The sequence below is a fragment of the Ambystoma mexicanum genome, chromosome 5p (assembly GCF_040938575.1).
Source record: "Ambystoma mexicanum isolate Mex_15411 chromosome 5p, UKY_AmexF1_1, whole genome shotgun sequence".
NCBI classification, from domain to species: domain Eukaryota; kingdom Metazoa; phylum Chordata; class Amphibia; order Caudata; family Ambystomatidae; genus Ambystoma; species Ambystoma mexicanum.
In genome coordinates, this window is record NC_090930.1 from 823,904,669 (window position 1) to 823,923,459 (window position 18,791).

General features: G+C 44.8%; 1 protein-coding gene across 3 annotated transcripts in view; it reads right to left on the bottom strand.

Annotated features, from left to right (window-relative positions):
- Positions 1-18,791, bottom strand: part of DPY19L1 (dpy-19 like C-mannosyltransferase 1) — a 2,006,077-nt gene that overhangs the window by 899,612 nt on the left and 1,087,674 nt on the right. For all 3 annotated transcript variants that reach the window (XM_069613244.1, XM_069613243.1, XM_069613242.1), the window contains one exon: positions 14,880-14,981. In XM_069613244.1, the coding sequence (XP_069469345.1) occupies positions 14,880-14,981 (102 nt within the window). The remainder of the gene's footprint in view (positions 1-14,879; positions 14,982-18,791) is intronic.

Sequence of the window (18,791 nt, forward strand, 5' to 3'; positions counted from 1 at the left end):
GCGCGTCTGTGACGTGACGCGCAAGGGCGTTTCCCTGAACACGGGTGCATGTTCATCGTACACGTGCAAAAACTGCACGTCCGAGTGTCAGCTCGTGTAATTGGAGGAAAGGGCCTTAGCGCGTGCACGGGTAAGTGACGTTGTACGTGTGGGGCAGTTTAAAAGGTAGGTGTAGGACGCCATTTACTTGTATGTGCTTTTCGTGGAGAGCGAGTGGGTGAATTTTGTACTTCTTGTCAGTTCACACGCGATTACTTCACAGCGTTTCAAGTTCGTACTCCCGGTTACCTCCGACAGCATTCAATTTTTTGGTTGGCCCTGTTTCCTCAAACAGCGTTCACTTCTTCTTTTGTCCTGTTTCCTCAGACAGCGTACAATTCTTCTTTTGGCGGGGGAGTTGCCAACGCGCACACGCGCGTCTTTTTCACGTTCTTTTTCCAGGCATACAGTGAGTCACACACGTATTTACCAACTGTGCTTGCCCCGTATGTCGCGTACCCCTTCAGAGGTCATTGTAGGCTGCGTGTATTACGCGTATGCTTATTTTTGTGTTTTCTTAGTGCCACCGCGTAGTGCGGGTTCATTTTTCCACGCACGTGGTCTACGAGGGGTTGTGTGCACGTTCATTTTTGTTTTCGGGGTGCCTGTGCGTTGCGTGACCCGTCATCTTCCCCCAGGGGTCACAGACAGCCTTGCTAGAGCACTAGAGTAGGAATTCCATCTAGTACCCTACCCCTTTCACCTCCAATTGCCCAGGACAATAGTTTACTGCTACTCCCATACGCACAACAACATCAGTGCCATGGTGGCAAAGGTGGCCGACCTTTAAAAGGTGGGCGTGGTGGGCATGGTAGGGGACGTGGCCAGGATTTGCAGGGTGCCCCTAGACCCCCATGTGTGGAGGACCAATCAGGGACACCCATGTCCCACCACCCCATGGTTGTGGGAAACGTAGCTGACATCATCCCAGCTCACCCCTTGTTGGACCGGCCCATTGTGGCACCTGAACCGGCACAGGGAGACTCCCAGGCTGACTTCCAGGTCAGCAAGTCTAAACCACGTGTGGTGGTGCAAGTTGTTGTCACCAGGCCACGTGGATCTGCTGCCCCAAGTAGGCAGGGTGGGGAGGCTGCAGGGGCAGCTGCAGCTCTATCCACCCCAGCTCTGAGTCTCCCAGCCGGGACAGTGTCGGTCCAGGTCCACCAGGCAGGCGTTGACCCTGCCAACATCACCCTGCAGCCAATGCCTGCACCAAGACCTATGGTCATTGTGCCTTCGCACACTCCTAGCACACAGTCCACCGGCACTTCTGCCCCTACTGACCAGAGCGGCGTAAGCAACTCAGGATCCGCACCACCTTTGAAAAAGAAGAAGGGTGCTCTGGCACTACAGACTGAGACCCCAGACACGGCTACACAATCTGGCACGTCGAGGAAGCCTAGCTTTAATGACGGCGAACTTGATGCACTTGTGGCCTATGTGTCGGAACATAGCCGCAAAATGGTGGTGACTGCAGGGTGCAAGACCACACCTGGTCAACGTAGGGCACACTGGCAGACCATCACGGACCACATTAGTGCCCTTGGAGTTGTGAGGCGCACAGCTGATGATTGCTACAAGCGGTGGAATGACCTGAAACGCAGCGCAAAGAACAAGCTGGCCTCAAATCATGCCTCTACTCTGGTGACTGGCGGTGGGTCTCCACCAGAGGACAACCAACTCACTGAACATGAGTCTGTTGCTGGAACCTTCGTCACAGAGGAACAGATCCAAGGCGTGGGAGACCTACCTGATTACGATGCATTGTCCGGTGAGTGCCCATGCATGTGTGTGTAATCCATGTGTATGTTGTTTGGGTGACGGGTTCTGATTGAGTGCCAGGTGAGGGTGTGTACTCCAGAGTGGTATGGGTCACCCATGTGCTTCCTCCAATACATTCACGTGCCTTGGATTTGGGTATGACAGTATCCCTTCTGCCCACAGTAGCCAATTAGCGCCACATTACTGCAGTTGCCCTTGACCTGTCATCTTGCAACAACATTGTTCAGATTTTTTCAGTGTTCATTCTGGCTGATTGTTTCAATTCTCCCATTTTGCTACGCATTTTTCAGCACTAATGCTACATATGTTACATGCTTCTGTCATTGATTACACCCCACATTGGCCCACATTTTTTGCCTTGTTATGTGAATTATTAGACCATTCAGGCTGATTGAGTATTGGCCTGCTCACATTAATTTGTGGGGCCTGTTTGAATGTGGAACATGATAGTTGTTTTCTGTCATGTTAAAGTGACCAACCATTGATGTGTACATCTGCCTACAATCACTGTATTATTGTACACTGGATGTGTTTCAGTGTGTGGCACAGGCATCTTTTGCCACACTATTTAGCATTGTTCATCTCATCATGTCCATCTCTCATGGATGGGTGACAATACTCATTCACTGACATATCGCTGTAGTTGTGTAATGTACCATGGCTGTGCTACATGCCATCTGTGTGCTGGCATGTGTCATGTATGTGTATTGGAAATGCCACTCAGGCTAATGTGTGATGCCAGTTCTACCCACCATGCAGCAAGTGTGTTGCTTTTCCATCTTGGTGTCCTCAGTGTCTGCTTTTTGCATCCCCTTCCAACTCATTGACAGTGCATGCATGCCAGGGTTATAGACATGTGGGACATGTGTAAATCATGTACAGGATCTCTGTCTTGTCAGGCCTATGTGTGTGCTATGGTGCTCATGCCTGTTTGCATTTGTTGTATTTCATGTTTTTGCAGGTGATGACGCACTAAATGCTGGTGAGGTTGAGGAGATGGTGCAGACCCAGGAGGGATCTCAGCCACGACCGAGCACCAGTGGAGGACGTGGTGTGGTGGTGGGTGAAAACCCAATCTTACTGCAGACCATTCTGTCCAGGGGTGCCTCTGGGTGCACCTCCCCAGACCTCTATTCAGGTGCTGAATCGTCTGATGAGACTTATGTGCTGTCGCAGGTGAGTGCTTCTGGCAGGGATTCTGTTCTGTCCAGCCCACCTGCACCAGGGGTAGAACCCTCTATGGGGATGTCAGTGTTGGTAGGTCCGTCTTTGGCGGTTACAGATGCAGGGTCACACTTCACAACATCTGATCCTGTTCCTGGGCCAGCAGATCAGAGGGGGAATGGAGTCCTGCAGCCTCAGGCAGTGCCAGCACAGCAAGGTGCAGATCGCCTTGCACCAAACAGGTGGGGTGCCCGCCGACGCGGTGGCCGTGCGCCACCAGGCAATACTGTATGGGAAAACTCCATGTACGGTATGGCAACCCAACAGGCAGCATCAATTGAAATGATGGCTCAGGCAATAGAGAGGGTGGCCACTTCCATTATCCCCCCTGAAAGGCAGATGGAGCAACAACAGCAGGCAACAGACTCCATTTGCCAATCACACAGGGAAGACATGTTGGCGTCCACCAGGGACCGACGGGTGGCACTGGAGACTCTGCGCGAAGCCATATCAATAGAGTCACATGGCCACAGGGAAGCCCTGAGGGTAGAACTCCATAACATCAGGGAGACTCTGCTTGAACTTGAGGCTTCCCGAAATTTCAGGGCAGAACAGCAGCTGGAGCAGCTCACACGTTTGCTCTCAGCTGAGCTGCAGGCAACCCGTGAGGAGAGCCAGGCATCACGCGAGGCCATACGTACAGAAATGCAGGCAACCCGTGAGGTGATACGGGGGGATCTCCGCACTAACATCCTCCAGAATCAGACCTTCCAGACCCGCATGCTTGCTGCCATGGAGGACCATACCAGGGCTTTGCGTGGGCTGCCTCCCATTGCACCACCACCTCCTGATGCAGCAGCAGAGGGTGAAGAGACCGACAGCAGTTTTCCCACAATGGCATAGCCGTGCAGGCCATGAGCCCCTGGAGGTATTTTTTTCCCCAACATCCACGCAGGTGGGTGTTGGTGTGCACCCTGTCCTCGAACCTCCTGGGTGGCCTTCCCCCCTGGCCCCCACATGACCATTTTTGATTTTTTCTTTCTTTTTTTTTTTACAGTGTGTTGCCTTGTGTGGCTCCCGTGGGCATCCACTGTGTATTCCGGCAGGGCACATGCAGGCTTGTCCTGAGTTTGGGTTAGATGCTTGGGTTCGTGACACACACACCCCTCCTGCTTCCCGTTTCCATGGGCTTGCAAAGGGTGTGACCAAGTGACAGTGACTTACACAGTGACATTGGGCTCCCATGAGCTGTGTGGGCAGTCTGTAGTCAATACTGTGTGGACATCCCTAGTGTGTATTATTGTTGTATTGAACACTGCATGGTGTATTGATATGTGCTTGTGCATCCATGTCTTCCTCAAAATTTGCAGGTACCTTCTTCATGTCTTCACAAGGCCGTCTCCTTTGCAGATGGAGTTCATGTTGTATGCAGTACACTGACACATTTGCGTGGCAGCAACACTCTGCAGTTGGAAGGGGTCGATGTGCTGGCTTATTCAGGTTGTAAGACTACCACTACTTTGACTTTGTACTGTCATGTTTTTGCAATGTTTCATGCTGTGTTGATGTATTGTGTTGGTGTTAAGTATTTGGTCATGTGTGCTGTTTGTTATTGATTACTGGGTGCATATTGTCTGTGGGCTGTATCCATTTGGGACAGTGTACTTTGTGACACTTGTGTCAGGTCTTGTGCATTGCTTTGTTTGCTTTCACATTTCATGACATGCCATGGTGGGTTGGGTGGCGGAGATTGGGAGGGGTTGTGTAACATGGCGCTATTTTCATGTTGTATTTTGGTAGGGGGTAGTCATTCATGCAGCATGAATGTATGTCTTTTAATGACACAGCATTGGTTGTCTTTGGGTAGGTAGGGATGCACACAATGTAACACTTCCAGGTGACCAATCTCAGGCTGGTATGGTTGTGACAGTTGACTGTCCCTTATGTCATCATCATTGATTGTCAGCTGGTATGTGCCAGGGCTGTGTGCACTCCACAGGGGTGTGATTTTAGGTGAAGTAATTAGCCACCAGCTGCGTACGGGCTGCCTCACCACGTGCCCTTTCCCCTCCCATGCGCAGCAGCCGTGCATGTGGTTGGGGATGTGGGGGCACCGCCATGTCCACCGGCAGGCCCCGGCGTGTTGTAACTTTGTGCAGGACACATGCTGCCACTATGATTCTGCACACTACTGGGGGAGCGTATAGCAGCTGCCCACCAGAACGGTCAAGGGAGCGAAAGCGTGACTTGAGCACTCCGAATGTGCGCTCCACTATGCCACGGGTTGCAATATGGGCTGTGTTATATCTTACCTCGGGTGGTGTGGTGGGGTTCCGAATTGGCGCCATCATGTGGGTGCTCAGAGGGTAGGCACTGTCCCCTGGGGAGGTGATGATTGGTATCATTAGTGGGGTTGTGACATTACTCAGAATCTGACATGCAGGCATGTGCAGTGGCATTTATACTCACCAAGCAGCCATGTATCGCCATGCGGCCCAGCTTCTAGGTCCCGGTTTAGGGTTGACATTCTGTATATGAAACTGTCATGGGTGGACCCTGGATAGTTGGCATATACTGAGGTGATGATTCCCTTGGCATCACATACTACCTGCACGTTGATGGAATGCCAGTGCTTGCAGTTTCTATAGATGTGCTCTGATGCCCTGGGAGGACGTAGAGCCACATGGGTGCAATCAATGGCACCTAGCACTTTGGGGAAGTGTGCCACCCCATAAAAATCCTGGGCAACAGCCTGCCTTTCTGCAGGTGTAGGTATATGTGCCTGCGGACTGAGGGGCGTGCAGTCATGATGGCCAAGACCTGGTGTAGGCAGCGTGACTGCGTGGCCTGTGACACCCCCCACACTATCGCACTTGTCCGCTGAAATGACCCAATAGCCAAGAAGTGCAGTACATTGAGCACCTTTTCCAAGGGCTCAGTGCTTGGGAGCACAGGGCGGGTGATGTGAAGTCATCCTCCCACTCACTGACCAGGACAAGTATTATGTGAGGTGGAAACCTGTACCTCCCATACACCTGGTCATCAGGCATCCCAAAAAGGCTGGTTCTGGGTGTAAAAATTCTGGCCCTGACTATCCTCCTCCTCCTCCTGTGGTATCCCACGACCACTGCTGCGAGGAACGGTATATTCATTGTAGCGTCTGAGCTTGTTTGTTGTTTGCGCGCACTTTTATGCTGCGCGGGTCCACATATGCCTGCTTGCTGCTGGCGTACGTGTTTCCGGATTAGCGCGTCTTTTTTGGCGCACACGTTAGCCCCGTTCGATTCCATGAATACGTGTTGTAGGCGCGCGTTCCGCGCATTTGCCTCCTGTACTTCCCCCGTAACGCCCACATTGTCATGTGTTGTTCCCCATTCCGCGTGTTATGCCTACTTTTGTTGTGTGCGCTGCGCTAAGTGCGATTTTGCTGTGCGCATAGCCTTCACTGTTTCATGACGTGTGCGCCACGCAAGATTTTAGCGCACATCCATGGATTTACACGCGCACGGACTTCCATGAATCGCTGTGCGCGGGTTTCGCTGCGATTTTTACACTTACGCTGCGATTCGCACACTTTCGTACGCTTGCGCGGGAATTTTCAGCGCACATTAATTCCATGAATCGGCCTGTAAAGCTCAAGTGCATTGGTTTCTAATTGGGGTTCTTTCCATTTTCAAAATAGCTATGGTAAATTAGTCACTATTGCAGTAGTGAAGATGCCTGAAAAGCTTTGGCAATAAAAGGTTTTTTTAACACTTTTTAAAAAACAAATAAACGTTCAACAGTGTCAGAATGTTAAAAAAAACATGATACTTTGGGATCTGATATAATGTAAGACAACTCAAACTCATTCAGCCAAGCACTGTGTAAAAAGTGTGAGAAAGTAAAGAGAAGAGGGGCTAGACAGGAATTTAGTGCACAAGAAACGATTCCTTAATCAAGCCAGAAAACAGCACTATTATGATGGTTAACATTGATCGGAGTGACGCTGAGTGTTGGCAGTGTTGGGAACTCTGCTTTGCTGCCTGTCTACCTCGTTGTGAAAGGAAGTCGTTTTTACCTTCATAGACCCAGCACAGGTCGCGGAGCGACGCGGAGTGACGCTGAGTGTTGGCAGCGTTGCCTGGGGTGCCTGGAGCGCCTGGGGAGCTGGGAGCTACCACGGTCTCTGCCTTCACCTGTGCCGAAACTCAGCTTGCTTTTTCTCCCTTGAAGCTCCATCTGTGTTTTACGCCTGAACGCGTTTTTCAGTGCATTTACTTTTTTTCTCCTATTTTTTATTTTTTACTTTTTCAATTTCTACGTGATCCCTACGACTTCGGTGATGAACACCTTAGACCCTGGCCCCTTGGGGATCAACTTGGACAATGTAGTGGTGTATCAAGGAGAGGAAGATGTCACTTATCCGCTCACACGGCGGCAACGACGCTTCTTGGCTGCAGGCGGCTGTGATTCCACTGACCCGCGCTTGGAACAAATGGAGCAAATGGTAAGTCGCTGCAAGTTCCGTAAAAAGAACTGTGCTTCCTCTACTTCTATAGACTCTGAGAACTTTTCTGATTGTCAGGATAGCACTTTAGCTTTGCGTAGGACTGACCTATATCCACTAGCAACGCCAACTCCTCCGTCTCTGACTACACTAAAAACATTGCAAACAGAGCCCAATATAACTTATGCGGCTGTGACTGATGATGCTCTTAGGGCATCTTTGGACTCTGTAACAGCCAATTATGCATCTACAAACACACGATTGGACAACACAATGGTTAATGCAGAGAAAGGTAATGAACTGCTGCGCACTAAATCTCTCTCAAGCATGGCCGGAACGATAATCGATTTAGACAAAGACGTACAAGAGATGAATACCGCCGTCGATGATATCACTAGCGGAGGCATGACGAACTGCATAGAAGCTACAGGCAGTACTAGTAGTATGACTAACGATGACTGTGAACCTAACGACAAACAGCCTGCCGGACCTTTACATAACCCCAACAAAATTCCCCAGATGGTTGAAAGGAAATGTGGCGAGATCGCCCCCCACACCGAGTTCTTCAGAAAAACACCACTGATTGATGCTGTTCCTGAGGAAATCGTTCTGACAACACGGTTTAGTCCTGGATCTGCTCTGGACTATCCACCATACGGCAAGAAGAACTGTGACCGACGCAGCTTGATGGTCCTAGCAGACAGGAGTCGTGTAGACTGCAGTACGGAAATATCATCGACTGGATTCTGCAACCCCTTGGAACAAGCGCACCCATTAGAGGAAGCCTCGACCTGTGAGGAGCACGTCTGCAGTCTCCCATCTGGCTCACAAAACCCAAACGAATTCTCCAAACCTTGGTTAAAACCAGTGATGAAAAGGAAACGTACAGAATCCATCAGTGATGATTTTAGTGACCATATCATAACATCACAAAAAAGGTTCACAGATGAAAGAGCTAGCCGGTTCTCGCTTCACTGGATTGGAAATTTATGGTCCACCGTCTATAATAAATATACAGCCAGATACTCGATCTAAGAAAAAATCAAATCCACGTAAGAAAAAATCTAGACTCTCTCGAATAAGATCTCAGAAAAGTAATAAACAGAATACCCAAATATCAAACATGGCAGAACTGATGGCAAAAGAAATTACGAGAGAACTAAATACACTCATAATGGCTGCTCATACGATTTCAATGTCGCCATATATCAAACTGTACGAACAACTGAATGAGAATATTAAAGATCAAACCACTCTCATAGCCTTATTGAACTCGAAAATTATCAATGTGGATCAAGATCTAAATTGGATGAAACAAACTTGGACTGATGACCATCTAAGAGCTGATGCATACATTAAGACCATTGTGGACCAAACCAAAAATAGTGCGATGGATAAACGACTGTTTGCCGAAGTAGCTCGAGAAGCTATAACACTGCTGCAACAACATAAATCAAATCCTGCTCTCAAATCAATGATACCTAAAGAGATTACAGAGCAGAACGATGATAAAACACAGGATCCTACTGCGAGCAATGCAATAGATTATGAGGCCCGAATTTTGATCCTAGACACTAGCCTAAACGCAGAGATAATTACCCATGAGACGAGATGTGAAAAAAGAGATGCTAATGCTTCCCCGAGGAAATGCACACAAAAATCCAAACGATTACGGGAAGCTGTCATCTGCCCAAATGAGAGAAAAAGATTCTGTAGTAGCGAAAAAAAGACTACGCTTACCAGACAACTAAAAGATACTCCACAAAAGTGTGAAGTAAATAACAAATCATACCTACCTCAAATGCAGGCCGTTCCTTCTGACAGAGATGAGGATTTAATGTCAGCAAATCCTATAAACAAGTGTATAACGGACATGGCCGTCTCAACTTCTCAATCAGGACAAGGCGTCAAAGAACCCGAGACACAAGATCTTATGAACTCCATACTTGGGACTGAAGGTTATGATGCGACAGTCTCTACTTTAAAGCCAGATTCAATACAAAAAGAGATGTATCCAATATTTGGATCAAAACAATCAGAAATAACATTAAATAATAAAGTGAAAGACAAGATGACTGAGAAAAAATACATAAAGAAAAAACAAAGAAAAAACCAATGTAGATCGAGTGTACGATCATTCCTAAGGAACATCAAAGGGCTCTGCTCTACAATAAACACTAAACAATTAGATGAAATCGCCACGAAGGACAAACCTTGTATAGTGAAAAACACCATACCAGCTGAGCAACCAAACTTAAAAGACTCATCAAACGATCAATCTGTGAGAACTGCGAGCATTTCTGAAGAACTTTTAGATCTTTCAACATATGAGCAAGATGAGTGGATTGAAATTCCTGATTCAGCCATACCTGAAGATAGGCCCCCCTCAGATGCCTCAATCAACATTGACCTCAATATAGGGGAAAAAAACCAAGTATTTCCTAAAACGACGACTCTTACAAAGCAGCCGGCTAGTAGAACCACTTCTACTTCCAAACCTGGCTGCCCAGATCATGAGACACATGCATATCAACAAAAAGATACTAACAGTGATTCTCTCAAACACTCTGGCACAAAATTACACAACGTAGTGGAAATCTCCTCCGAATATATGACAATTGAGGCTAAAAGAGCGCTAACCCTGGCCACCAAGAAACTCTTACAATCTGAGATAAAGCATAGCTCGAAAAACTCGGACCTGTGGAAATATGAGCAAAATCTTGAGATCTTGGAGACTAAAATGGAGCTAATGGATAAAGGACTAACTGAACCTATCCTGATAAGAGAAGCTGACCGTAAAGAAGGATACCATCATAATCTCAAACCTTCCTCGGAACATTCTTCAAAAGTTCCATCATCGCTACAAAAGAGCCATTGGATTCCGCAAAAACCGACATATCTGGAAGTACAGTATAACGCACGAGCAAGCGACGCTGATGGCCCTGATTATAGCCTACAAGTTCAAAGATCTAAGAAAATGGGAAAATACCTGTTGCGCTTAGAACGTATAATGAGAGAAAAAGATGACCTCCTCTTGAACAGGAATAATGTGATGAAGTTATTTCATCATATTCCACAACTAAGAACTGTGGCCTCTGATGACATTCTAATAGTAGAATTCGAGGATGAGATAAATAATGACTGCGTGATCCTGCATATAGCTTCTAAAATTATCTGTGATTCGCTTTTAAACGCTGGAACCATTTTGAACTCCATGGGATTCGATATACATGAAATTCAGAATCCACAGAAGGCAGATCAATCGACGAATAAAGGACTGGTACTAATCTATAAGCCTGAAAATGAGAATAAAAGAGTGCAGCGTGCTGAAGAATTATACTCAAAAAACAAAAACGCTCCTTCTAAGTGCCACATCATTAACAAAACACAAACTACAGAAACAGAGTTAGTTGAAGTATCGACTGAGCAGAGATACTCCAAAATTAAGAAAGCAATCAATTCACAAAAGGAAGACATGGACTGGTCATGGGTTGCTAAAACTATAAATAACACAAAAAACAGCTAATGCCCAAAGATCAAGGAGACTGGAAATATATGTATCGCATCATGGAACACACGAGGACACTCACATCTATTTGAAAATACATCTAATGAACTGATGGACATAGACTTGCTCTGTTTACAAGAGACTTGGCTACTGGAACCTCCAGTAGCAGACGGCTTTGAGATAGCCTTCAACAGAGCAATTAAAGGGGAAAAGGGACGACCCATGTCAGGAATGTTAATTCTCGCCAAAGTAAAAAGTGGTTTACGTATCCTATCTCACACTACTGTGTCACCATATATACAAGTGTGTAAAGTGAAACTACCGGAGAAAGACGTGAACAAAAATAAAGTAGTAATACTGATTAATATATATTGGCAACATGCAACAACTCTATTAGATATTTTTATGGAAACCATCTCAGAATTAATTTGTAATATCAAAAGGAACGAAAAGGATATAAACATCTTAGTATGTGGAGACCTAAACGTAAACTGTCTGTCTATTATAAATAATCCCCTTGAAGAAAAAAATACTAAAGGTGAACAAGCAGCCAGACGATGGATGCAAGAGATGAAAGTTTGGGACTTACACTTGCTGAACGGCAATACGCCAGGGGACATTCCTGCCCATCCAACCTGGAGAAGGCTTTCGCAAAACTCAACAATTGACTACATCTTCGTAGACGGAATCCTAAGAAGCGAGGTCTTATCTCTTAAAATCATCGAAATGAAGACTAGTGACCATAGCATAGTAAAGCTGTATTTGAAATCAAACGAACCCAGAAGATCAGCTGTCAAAGATTTATTGACACTCGAAATAGGTCCTGGTCGTAATAGGCTAAGATTGAGTGAAAATAATATCATCTCACTAAGGAAATCGCTCGAAAATACAATAAAAATGGAACAAATCGAGTATACAACTCTATTAGAGATATACCGAGAGAAAAAATACACTAAGGCACGACCAGATTTTACACAGCTCCATGTATGGGATGCAGAAGTTAACGAAAAGAAAAAAAATCTGAAAAAAGCACTGAGAACGTTTAAAAACAAGTCCAATACAAATAATCAAAACAGGATAAGACATCTGAAACAAACCTATAAGAACTGGCTAATCAGCCACAAACACATCATGTTACAGAGAGATGCCGAAATTATGATGGAAGTACTTGCTAAAAGAAAGACTATAGATTTTTGGGCCTTGATGAATAACACATCAACACCTCAGGGAGCCATCATGAAATCGACGATCTCAGAAGCTCAATGGAACAGACACTACGCAGAAACATTCAATAATAAACAACCCAATATAACAACTTCACCATCTTCAGAGCATGAGTGGTCAATTGAAATAAAAAAAGAGGAAATCTACAGAAACATTCAAAAATTAAGCACATCGAGAGCACCAGGACCAGATGGTCTAACAAATCAACACCTAAAACAACACCCAGAACTATGGGCAGATATCTGCTACTTATTATTCCGAACCATCCTCCAGACGAAACAAATACCTTCCTCCTGGCGGTGTGCCATTGTAGTACCAATTTTCAAAAAAGGTGATCGAACCGACCCCAAAAATTATCGGCCGATAGCTCTGCTTGATGTGGTTGGAAAAATGTTTGCCTCCCAGCTCCAAAACCAACTATTACGTTGGATCCAAGATACCAAAAGATACGATCTTCGGCAAACTGGATTCGTGAAAGGAGTTGGCTGCGGGCTGAATCTAACTATTCTGAACTTTCTGAAAATGGAAGCAATTCGACAAAATAAAAAGATCTACGTCGCATTTGTCGATCTATCAAGTGCTTTTGATACCATCGACCGAAGGATGCTCTGGGAAAAGATGAAGAAATGGAAGTGCCCAGATAATCTATTACAACCTATAAAAGAACTCCACACGGACACAGTCATTAAAATCTGCCTTGATTCAAGTGGAACGTTGAGCAAGCCAATCGAAATGAACCAAGGTGTGAAACAAGGCTGCCCGCTTGCAGCAACGCTGTTTGGACTTTTTATATCTGACATTGGCGAAAGTCTAGCAGCTGTAAACTCTTTTCCACCAAAAATAAATGGGCAGGCAATAAGCTGGATGCTATATGCAGATGACATTGCATTACTGGACCTAACACCAATTGGACTAACTCGAAAACTAGCAGCTTTAGAGAAATACGTAGAACAAAATAAATTAAAAATCAATCCAACAAAATCTGAAATAATAATTTTGCAAGATTTAACACGAAACAACAAACGGAGTACAAAAAGTACCCCTAAGTGGAGACTGAGAAACGAAATTTTAAGATGTGTAAAAAAGACAAAATACCTAGGTGTTTGGATTAATAGTAACATAAACGATGCTCCTTGGGCAGAGAATGCTAAACAAAAATGCAGACAATTAGCAAGTCAAGGAGTAGTAATAAACAAAAAGTTTGGGAAATTCTCACTACAACCAGTAATAGCCCACTACAACCAAAAAGTGATCCCATCACTGATTTATGGAGCAGAATGTGCCCTAGGAGTGTCTGCCACTCTATGGCCAGAACTAGAAAATCAATACTGGAGGAGGGTTCTGCACTTACAGAAAGGAATCTCGAGTGCATGTTTGAGATATGAACTTAATTTAATATCCATGCACGCCCGAGTGTTATGGAACATGCTATCCATATATCGGAAAATCATCACAGTAGAATGTTTGCCTCAATTTAAGATCTTACAAAATGCTATGAAAGGCAACAAAGAAACTCTACTATGTAAATGGGCAGACGGGTGTAAAAAGCAATTAGAACAACTGGGAACTGATCAAGACACCCTGAGAAACAACCCGAACTATGTGAAGAAAAAACTATGGGAACAGGATTGGTGCTCGACAGTTGATGATCGCAATCGCCACAAACTTATGGAAGATGCAGCTATAGAAGCCAAAGATCGAAAACAACTGCCTCAATATTTGATGAGATCAGCTAATGCAAGACATCGAACAAATTATATGAAATTTCGTATGAACTTAATAAACACCAGAGTAAGCCGAGCAATAAGAACGAGGAATTTGAAAGCATTACTCAAGTGTCGTTTCTGTAATAAACATCAAGAAACCCTTAAACACCTAACACTGTACTGTGAAGCCCTGAAAAATCAGAGATCTATACACTTAGGACATACAGTGCGAAAATATGCCACCTTAAGTGGAGAGGATCTATGGCGAAAATTTCACAACCCTTGTGAAAAAGACACCTTCGGGTTGATATATTTCGTGGAAATACTTGAAAACCTCCTAAAAGAGAATTAAATTAGAGAAAGAATCTAAAAAGTAATGGGTGCTTCCGAAGTGCTGAGATGAGATGAAGAGGCGAAGTAAAACAAGATAAAGGATTGGTAATGGATTATTAAATCATTTATAGCGAACAGAGTAATGGAAAAAAGAGAATAACTAGGTCGGAGAGAAGTAACAAGCCATGGAACACCACACTCTGCTAAGAAAAATGCACTGTAAAGACCCACTGAAGCACCCTAGAGAGGGATAGGGGAGGAACATTGTATATAATTTTGTTTTTTCAAAAAGTTTGTACAAACTAAATGAAAAATAAAAAAAAATTTAAAAAAAAAAAAAAAAAACATTGATCATCATACGTACAGCCACACAACAATGCAATTCTAGTGCACGACCGCAGAGTATCGCTTATCTGCTTACAGGTAATTCCATTTGTAATACTGCATCAGATATGCTTTAAACATAGTAAAAGCGAGTACCATAATCATTGGCAGTTGTAGCAAGTAACCTAAACATGTTATAATAAGATGCTATTGTTAAAAGACAATGCTCGTCAAAATCAGAAAATTAAATCAAATAAATGAAAAAAGTACCTACACATTTTACATCTATCCCTACAGCGCCCCAACGTACCTGTGCTTCCATGAAGTCGAACTCTGCAGCACAGGTATACATTAAAGTATGGAAATCCCGATAGCCTGTCATTTTGGACCATACCAAATTAGTAATGTGAGCCTACATGAAGAAAATAGATTAAAGAATTAAGTCTGAAATGTCAAAATCAGTCATGAGAGTCAAGATAAGAAAAATAGGATCCTAGACGTAATCGGAGCAGTTACTGTCAAAAAGAAGACATGTAGACAAGTGTTGCGCTGGAAAATTCAAGGCTTCCATACAATCCTATATGCTCAGGTGCAACAGCGGGAATAAGTTAAAAATGTGCCATTAGCTACTCCCTGTCCGCAAAACCAAGAACATGTAATTTTGTCAACAGCAGAAACTGACAGACACACCCTTATTTCCCAATGTTGACAAAGGGGGCATGGTCAGGGCGTGTGTTATGCACAATCCTGCAGCCAACAACCAAAGACAATATTGTGATCTTTCAACAAACAAGTTAAATTCAAATTGTATTTAACACCTAAACTTTAACATTTCAGGAGTCAAACCCTAAATGAAGACCGGTATCACTAGCATGGTGTGTAGTGTTTTGACCCTTAAATGAACAGTCAAACTTGGTATTGAGAACTATTGGAGTTCCAAGGATTGGACATGGAAGAGCTACAGCGATCCGATCGGCAGTTTTTTAAAATATTAGCTGTGAATCTAAGTTGAAAGGGAGAGAAGACACAGAGAAGACTGCTTGTCCAAGGAAATTAAAGACTTGGTCTCCCTCATAATTAGAGCATTTTCACAATCCCAGGATAATATGGCAGATATTTGACCTCCTCCTATGATGAAAACACATTCGTTTGGAGGATGAGGGTATTTCACCTACTTTTATGCATGTGGAGTTGTCCTACTTTGGTAATCTGTTTAGGATTCTTTTATGTTTTTTGCTACAGTAAAGTCCATAATAGCATTGTTTCACTCAGGTGTGAACAAGAGCCAAACGGTCTATTGCTTCTTGTGAAGTATTGCTTGGCATGTGTGGCAGCATCAACGCATTCTAGAAGTTCATGCAGCAAAGGGGTGTGGGAGTTGGGGGTGCAGGGTGGATTGCCAAACTCTGAGACAGATTATTTTGATAGCGCCAACATGCAGAATATAAACAACCCTACATTTTGCTCTTGTATCTGCAAAAAAGAACAGACCTATAGATGAGTGAGGGAAACTTCCATAACTATGGCAGCATCGCAGTTCGAGGAGAAATACTTATCAGTGTGTTGAACAAGTCTTCAATCTGGGAAATCTTGATAAAAAAATAAATGTCAGGGCCTCATTCTTAGTTTTGACTTTAGAATGTCCTGAATTAATCATCGGGACAAAGATGCACAATGAGAATAGGCCATGCCAATCTAGAGGAAATGCTCTTTCTCAAAATGGATACCTGACAGTGGCACATGAGCGGAATTCTATGCATGTGTTATGAACGTGGATCCTTCCATCAAGAGTCGGTTTTATTTCACTCGTTTTTTATATTGTGGCAGTTAACACAGTAGTGGTCTGCCAGCACAGAGGATTGTCCAGAAAGTGGCATAATGTGCCCCCGCCAAAGGTGTGTTGGTATTCCCAGGAAGTCGTTTTTTTAATGAACTAATCAACAAGAAAAAAAAGATTTCTTTAACTCTATTAAGAAGTCAATCCTTTATAGCAATACATTTCGACAGTGGTTAAGGAGCAGTAATGTTAGAACTTATTGAGAATGTGTTTTGGCGAATGTCATGCATTTTTTGCTGTGCTGTCATAAATTTGGTGTGTCCAAGTATGTTGTGGCAATTTCACACAACACATGTCAGCATTCAAATAAAATGGAACAACAAATTACGGCCCAGTAATATTCTTTCCGATGTATTTCCCTCCTATGGATTCCTCATCTATGATTCTCCAAAGCCAGTTGTCTTCTTACACTCTTTCACCACCTGGGGGCGCAGTGAAGCTCTGCGCCTCCTCTGCTCGACACCTGTACATGCCCGGCAGTGGACTATGATAGGAGTTCCACAGCAGTATGCATGCCTGGAGGAAGAGGTGGGTGGTTAATGAGTGCGCAGTGTCACAGGCAGTGTGTGTCTTTGTGTATGTGCAGGTGCCATGTGCTCAGAGATAGCTAATTATCAGTTCCTGTCGAGCTGCATGCCCATCCATGTCATCCCTGTCAGAGTGTTGTCACATGTCTGTAGGTGCACCCTCTTCACTCTCATCATCTGCTGGGGGCATGCCCATGTGCGGGGGGAAGGGGTATTTTGTGCCTGATGTACCTGTTGTGCAACATGGCACAGGCCAGGACTACCTTGCCTCTTTTCACAGGACCATAAATCAATGCCCCTCCTGAGCAGTGCAGGCAAGTGTGCCTTCAACTGGCCAAAGGTCTGCTTTATTGTTGTCCTCGTACGTATTTGTGCATGGTTGTTGGCAGTGTCATGGTGGGCCTGTGGATTCCTGACCGGGGTCATCAGCCATGGGAATAGTGGATATCTAGAGTCACCTGCATGAGAAGGGAAATAGTGAAGGCCACATTAGTGTAGGAACAATGCAGTGCATTAATGGTGCATGTGGAAGTGTTAAACATGCAACTGTGTCTGTGGACTTGCTGGCCGTGTGACACCTTGCATGTCCCGGTGACAGATCCTGCTGTCCAGGATGTGTATAGGATGGGAACAGCGAGGTAGAGTTGGTGGTTGTGGGTGAGGCATGAGCTGTTCCTGCTGTGCTTTGTGCATTGTAGTACGTGTAGTGGATTTGTTAGGCAAGATTGTATGCCGTACCCTTTGGGTGCACTACACCAACCCTGGCCTCCTGGCAATAGGAGCCCAACCTTTGGTACAAGTCTGTACTACACAGGTTGGTAGCGTTTTGAGCAGCCAGCTCTCAAGAGGGGTCAATGTGAGCTGTACGGGAGTTACACAGAGATTCACAGTGACAAGTATTCAAATAAACTCTTACACACAAGGTTTCTTGATTAAACAATTATTAATGTATTTAACAGTCAGTTAGAGTAAGCGTTCTTCAGAAGGGGACACTATAATAACCCACAAATACACTCCAAAATCCACACTCTTAATATTTCTAAACCATTAAGTACCCTTTTGGGATGGCACACAGACACTTCCTACAACCTCAGGTGACTTTAGTAACTAGGACACTGTGGACATTAATATACCACTGTTTGCATTTAGAATCAGGCTTAAGAGTTTGACAAAGAAAAAGGATATTAGAACAGAACAAGAGATCACACAAATATTCTGAAGCAGGTAAGTACTTTTGGTAACCCCCAATGCAAAGTTAGTTAACCCCTTTCTGGAAGAAGTTCCTTCCTGGAAGGAGGTCAAACACAATGTCAGAGGGCAGAAGAGTCATTCAGGGAGCCAGGCAGGGCCAAAGTCAATTGGGCAAAAGTCTCGGTAAGCTGAAGCACTTCTAGCAGATAAGTAAAAGTCTTGCACAATGTTTTAGAAGTCTTTGCAGAAAAGAAGAATTCAAAGCAGGGCCACATGCTGTTTAGACTTGTGAAGTAAATAAGCTATCAGCAACTCTACAGAGTAACCACAAAATGCCTCACCAACAGAGAACAAGTGCCGTTACACAACAAGAGGTAAGTTCTCTTAGTCTGTACAGCACCTTTAGGTTGAAGAAAAAGGGCAGATGACTTCAGTTCTGGTGCAGCTCTGCAGATCCTGGTGTCCTGGGCCTCAGTCGTGGGGACAGGAGGGAGGACGTCGGGGGACTCCTGCACTGCAATGGGACGGTCACCGACCGCAACCGGCAATCTTCAAATAAGTGGCACTTGGTGTTTCAGCTCCTGTCGTCTACCGCAAATAGCAACATCATGTCGAGATGGACTTTCCTTGCATCTGGGGTCCAGCACTCTGTTGAGGTGGCTCAGGC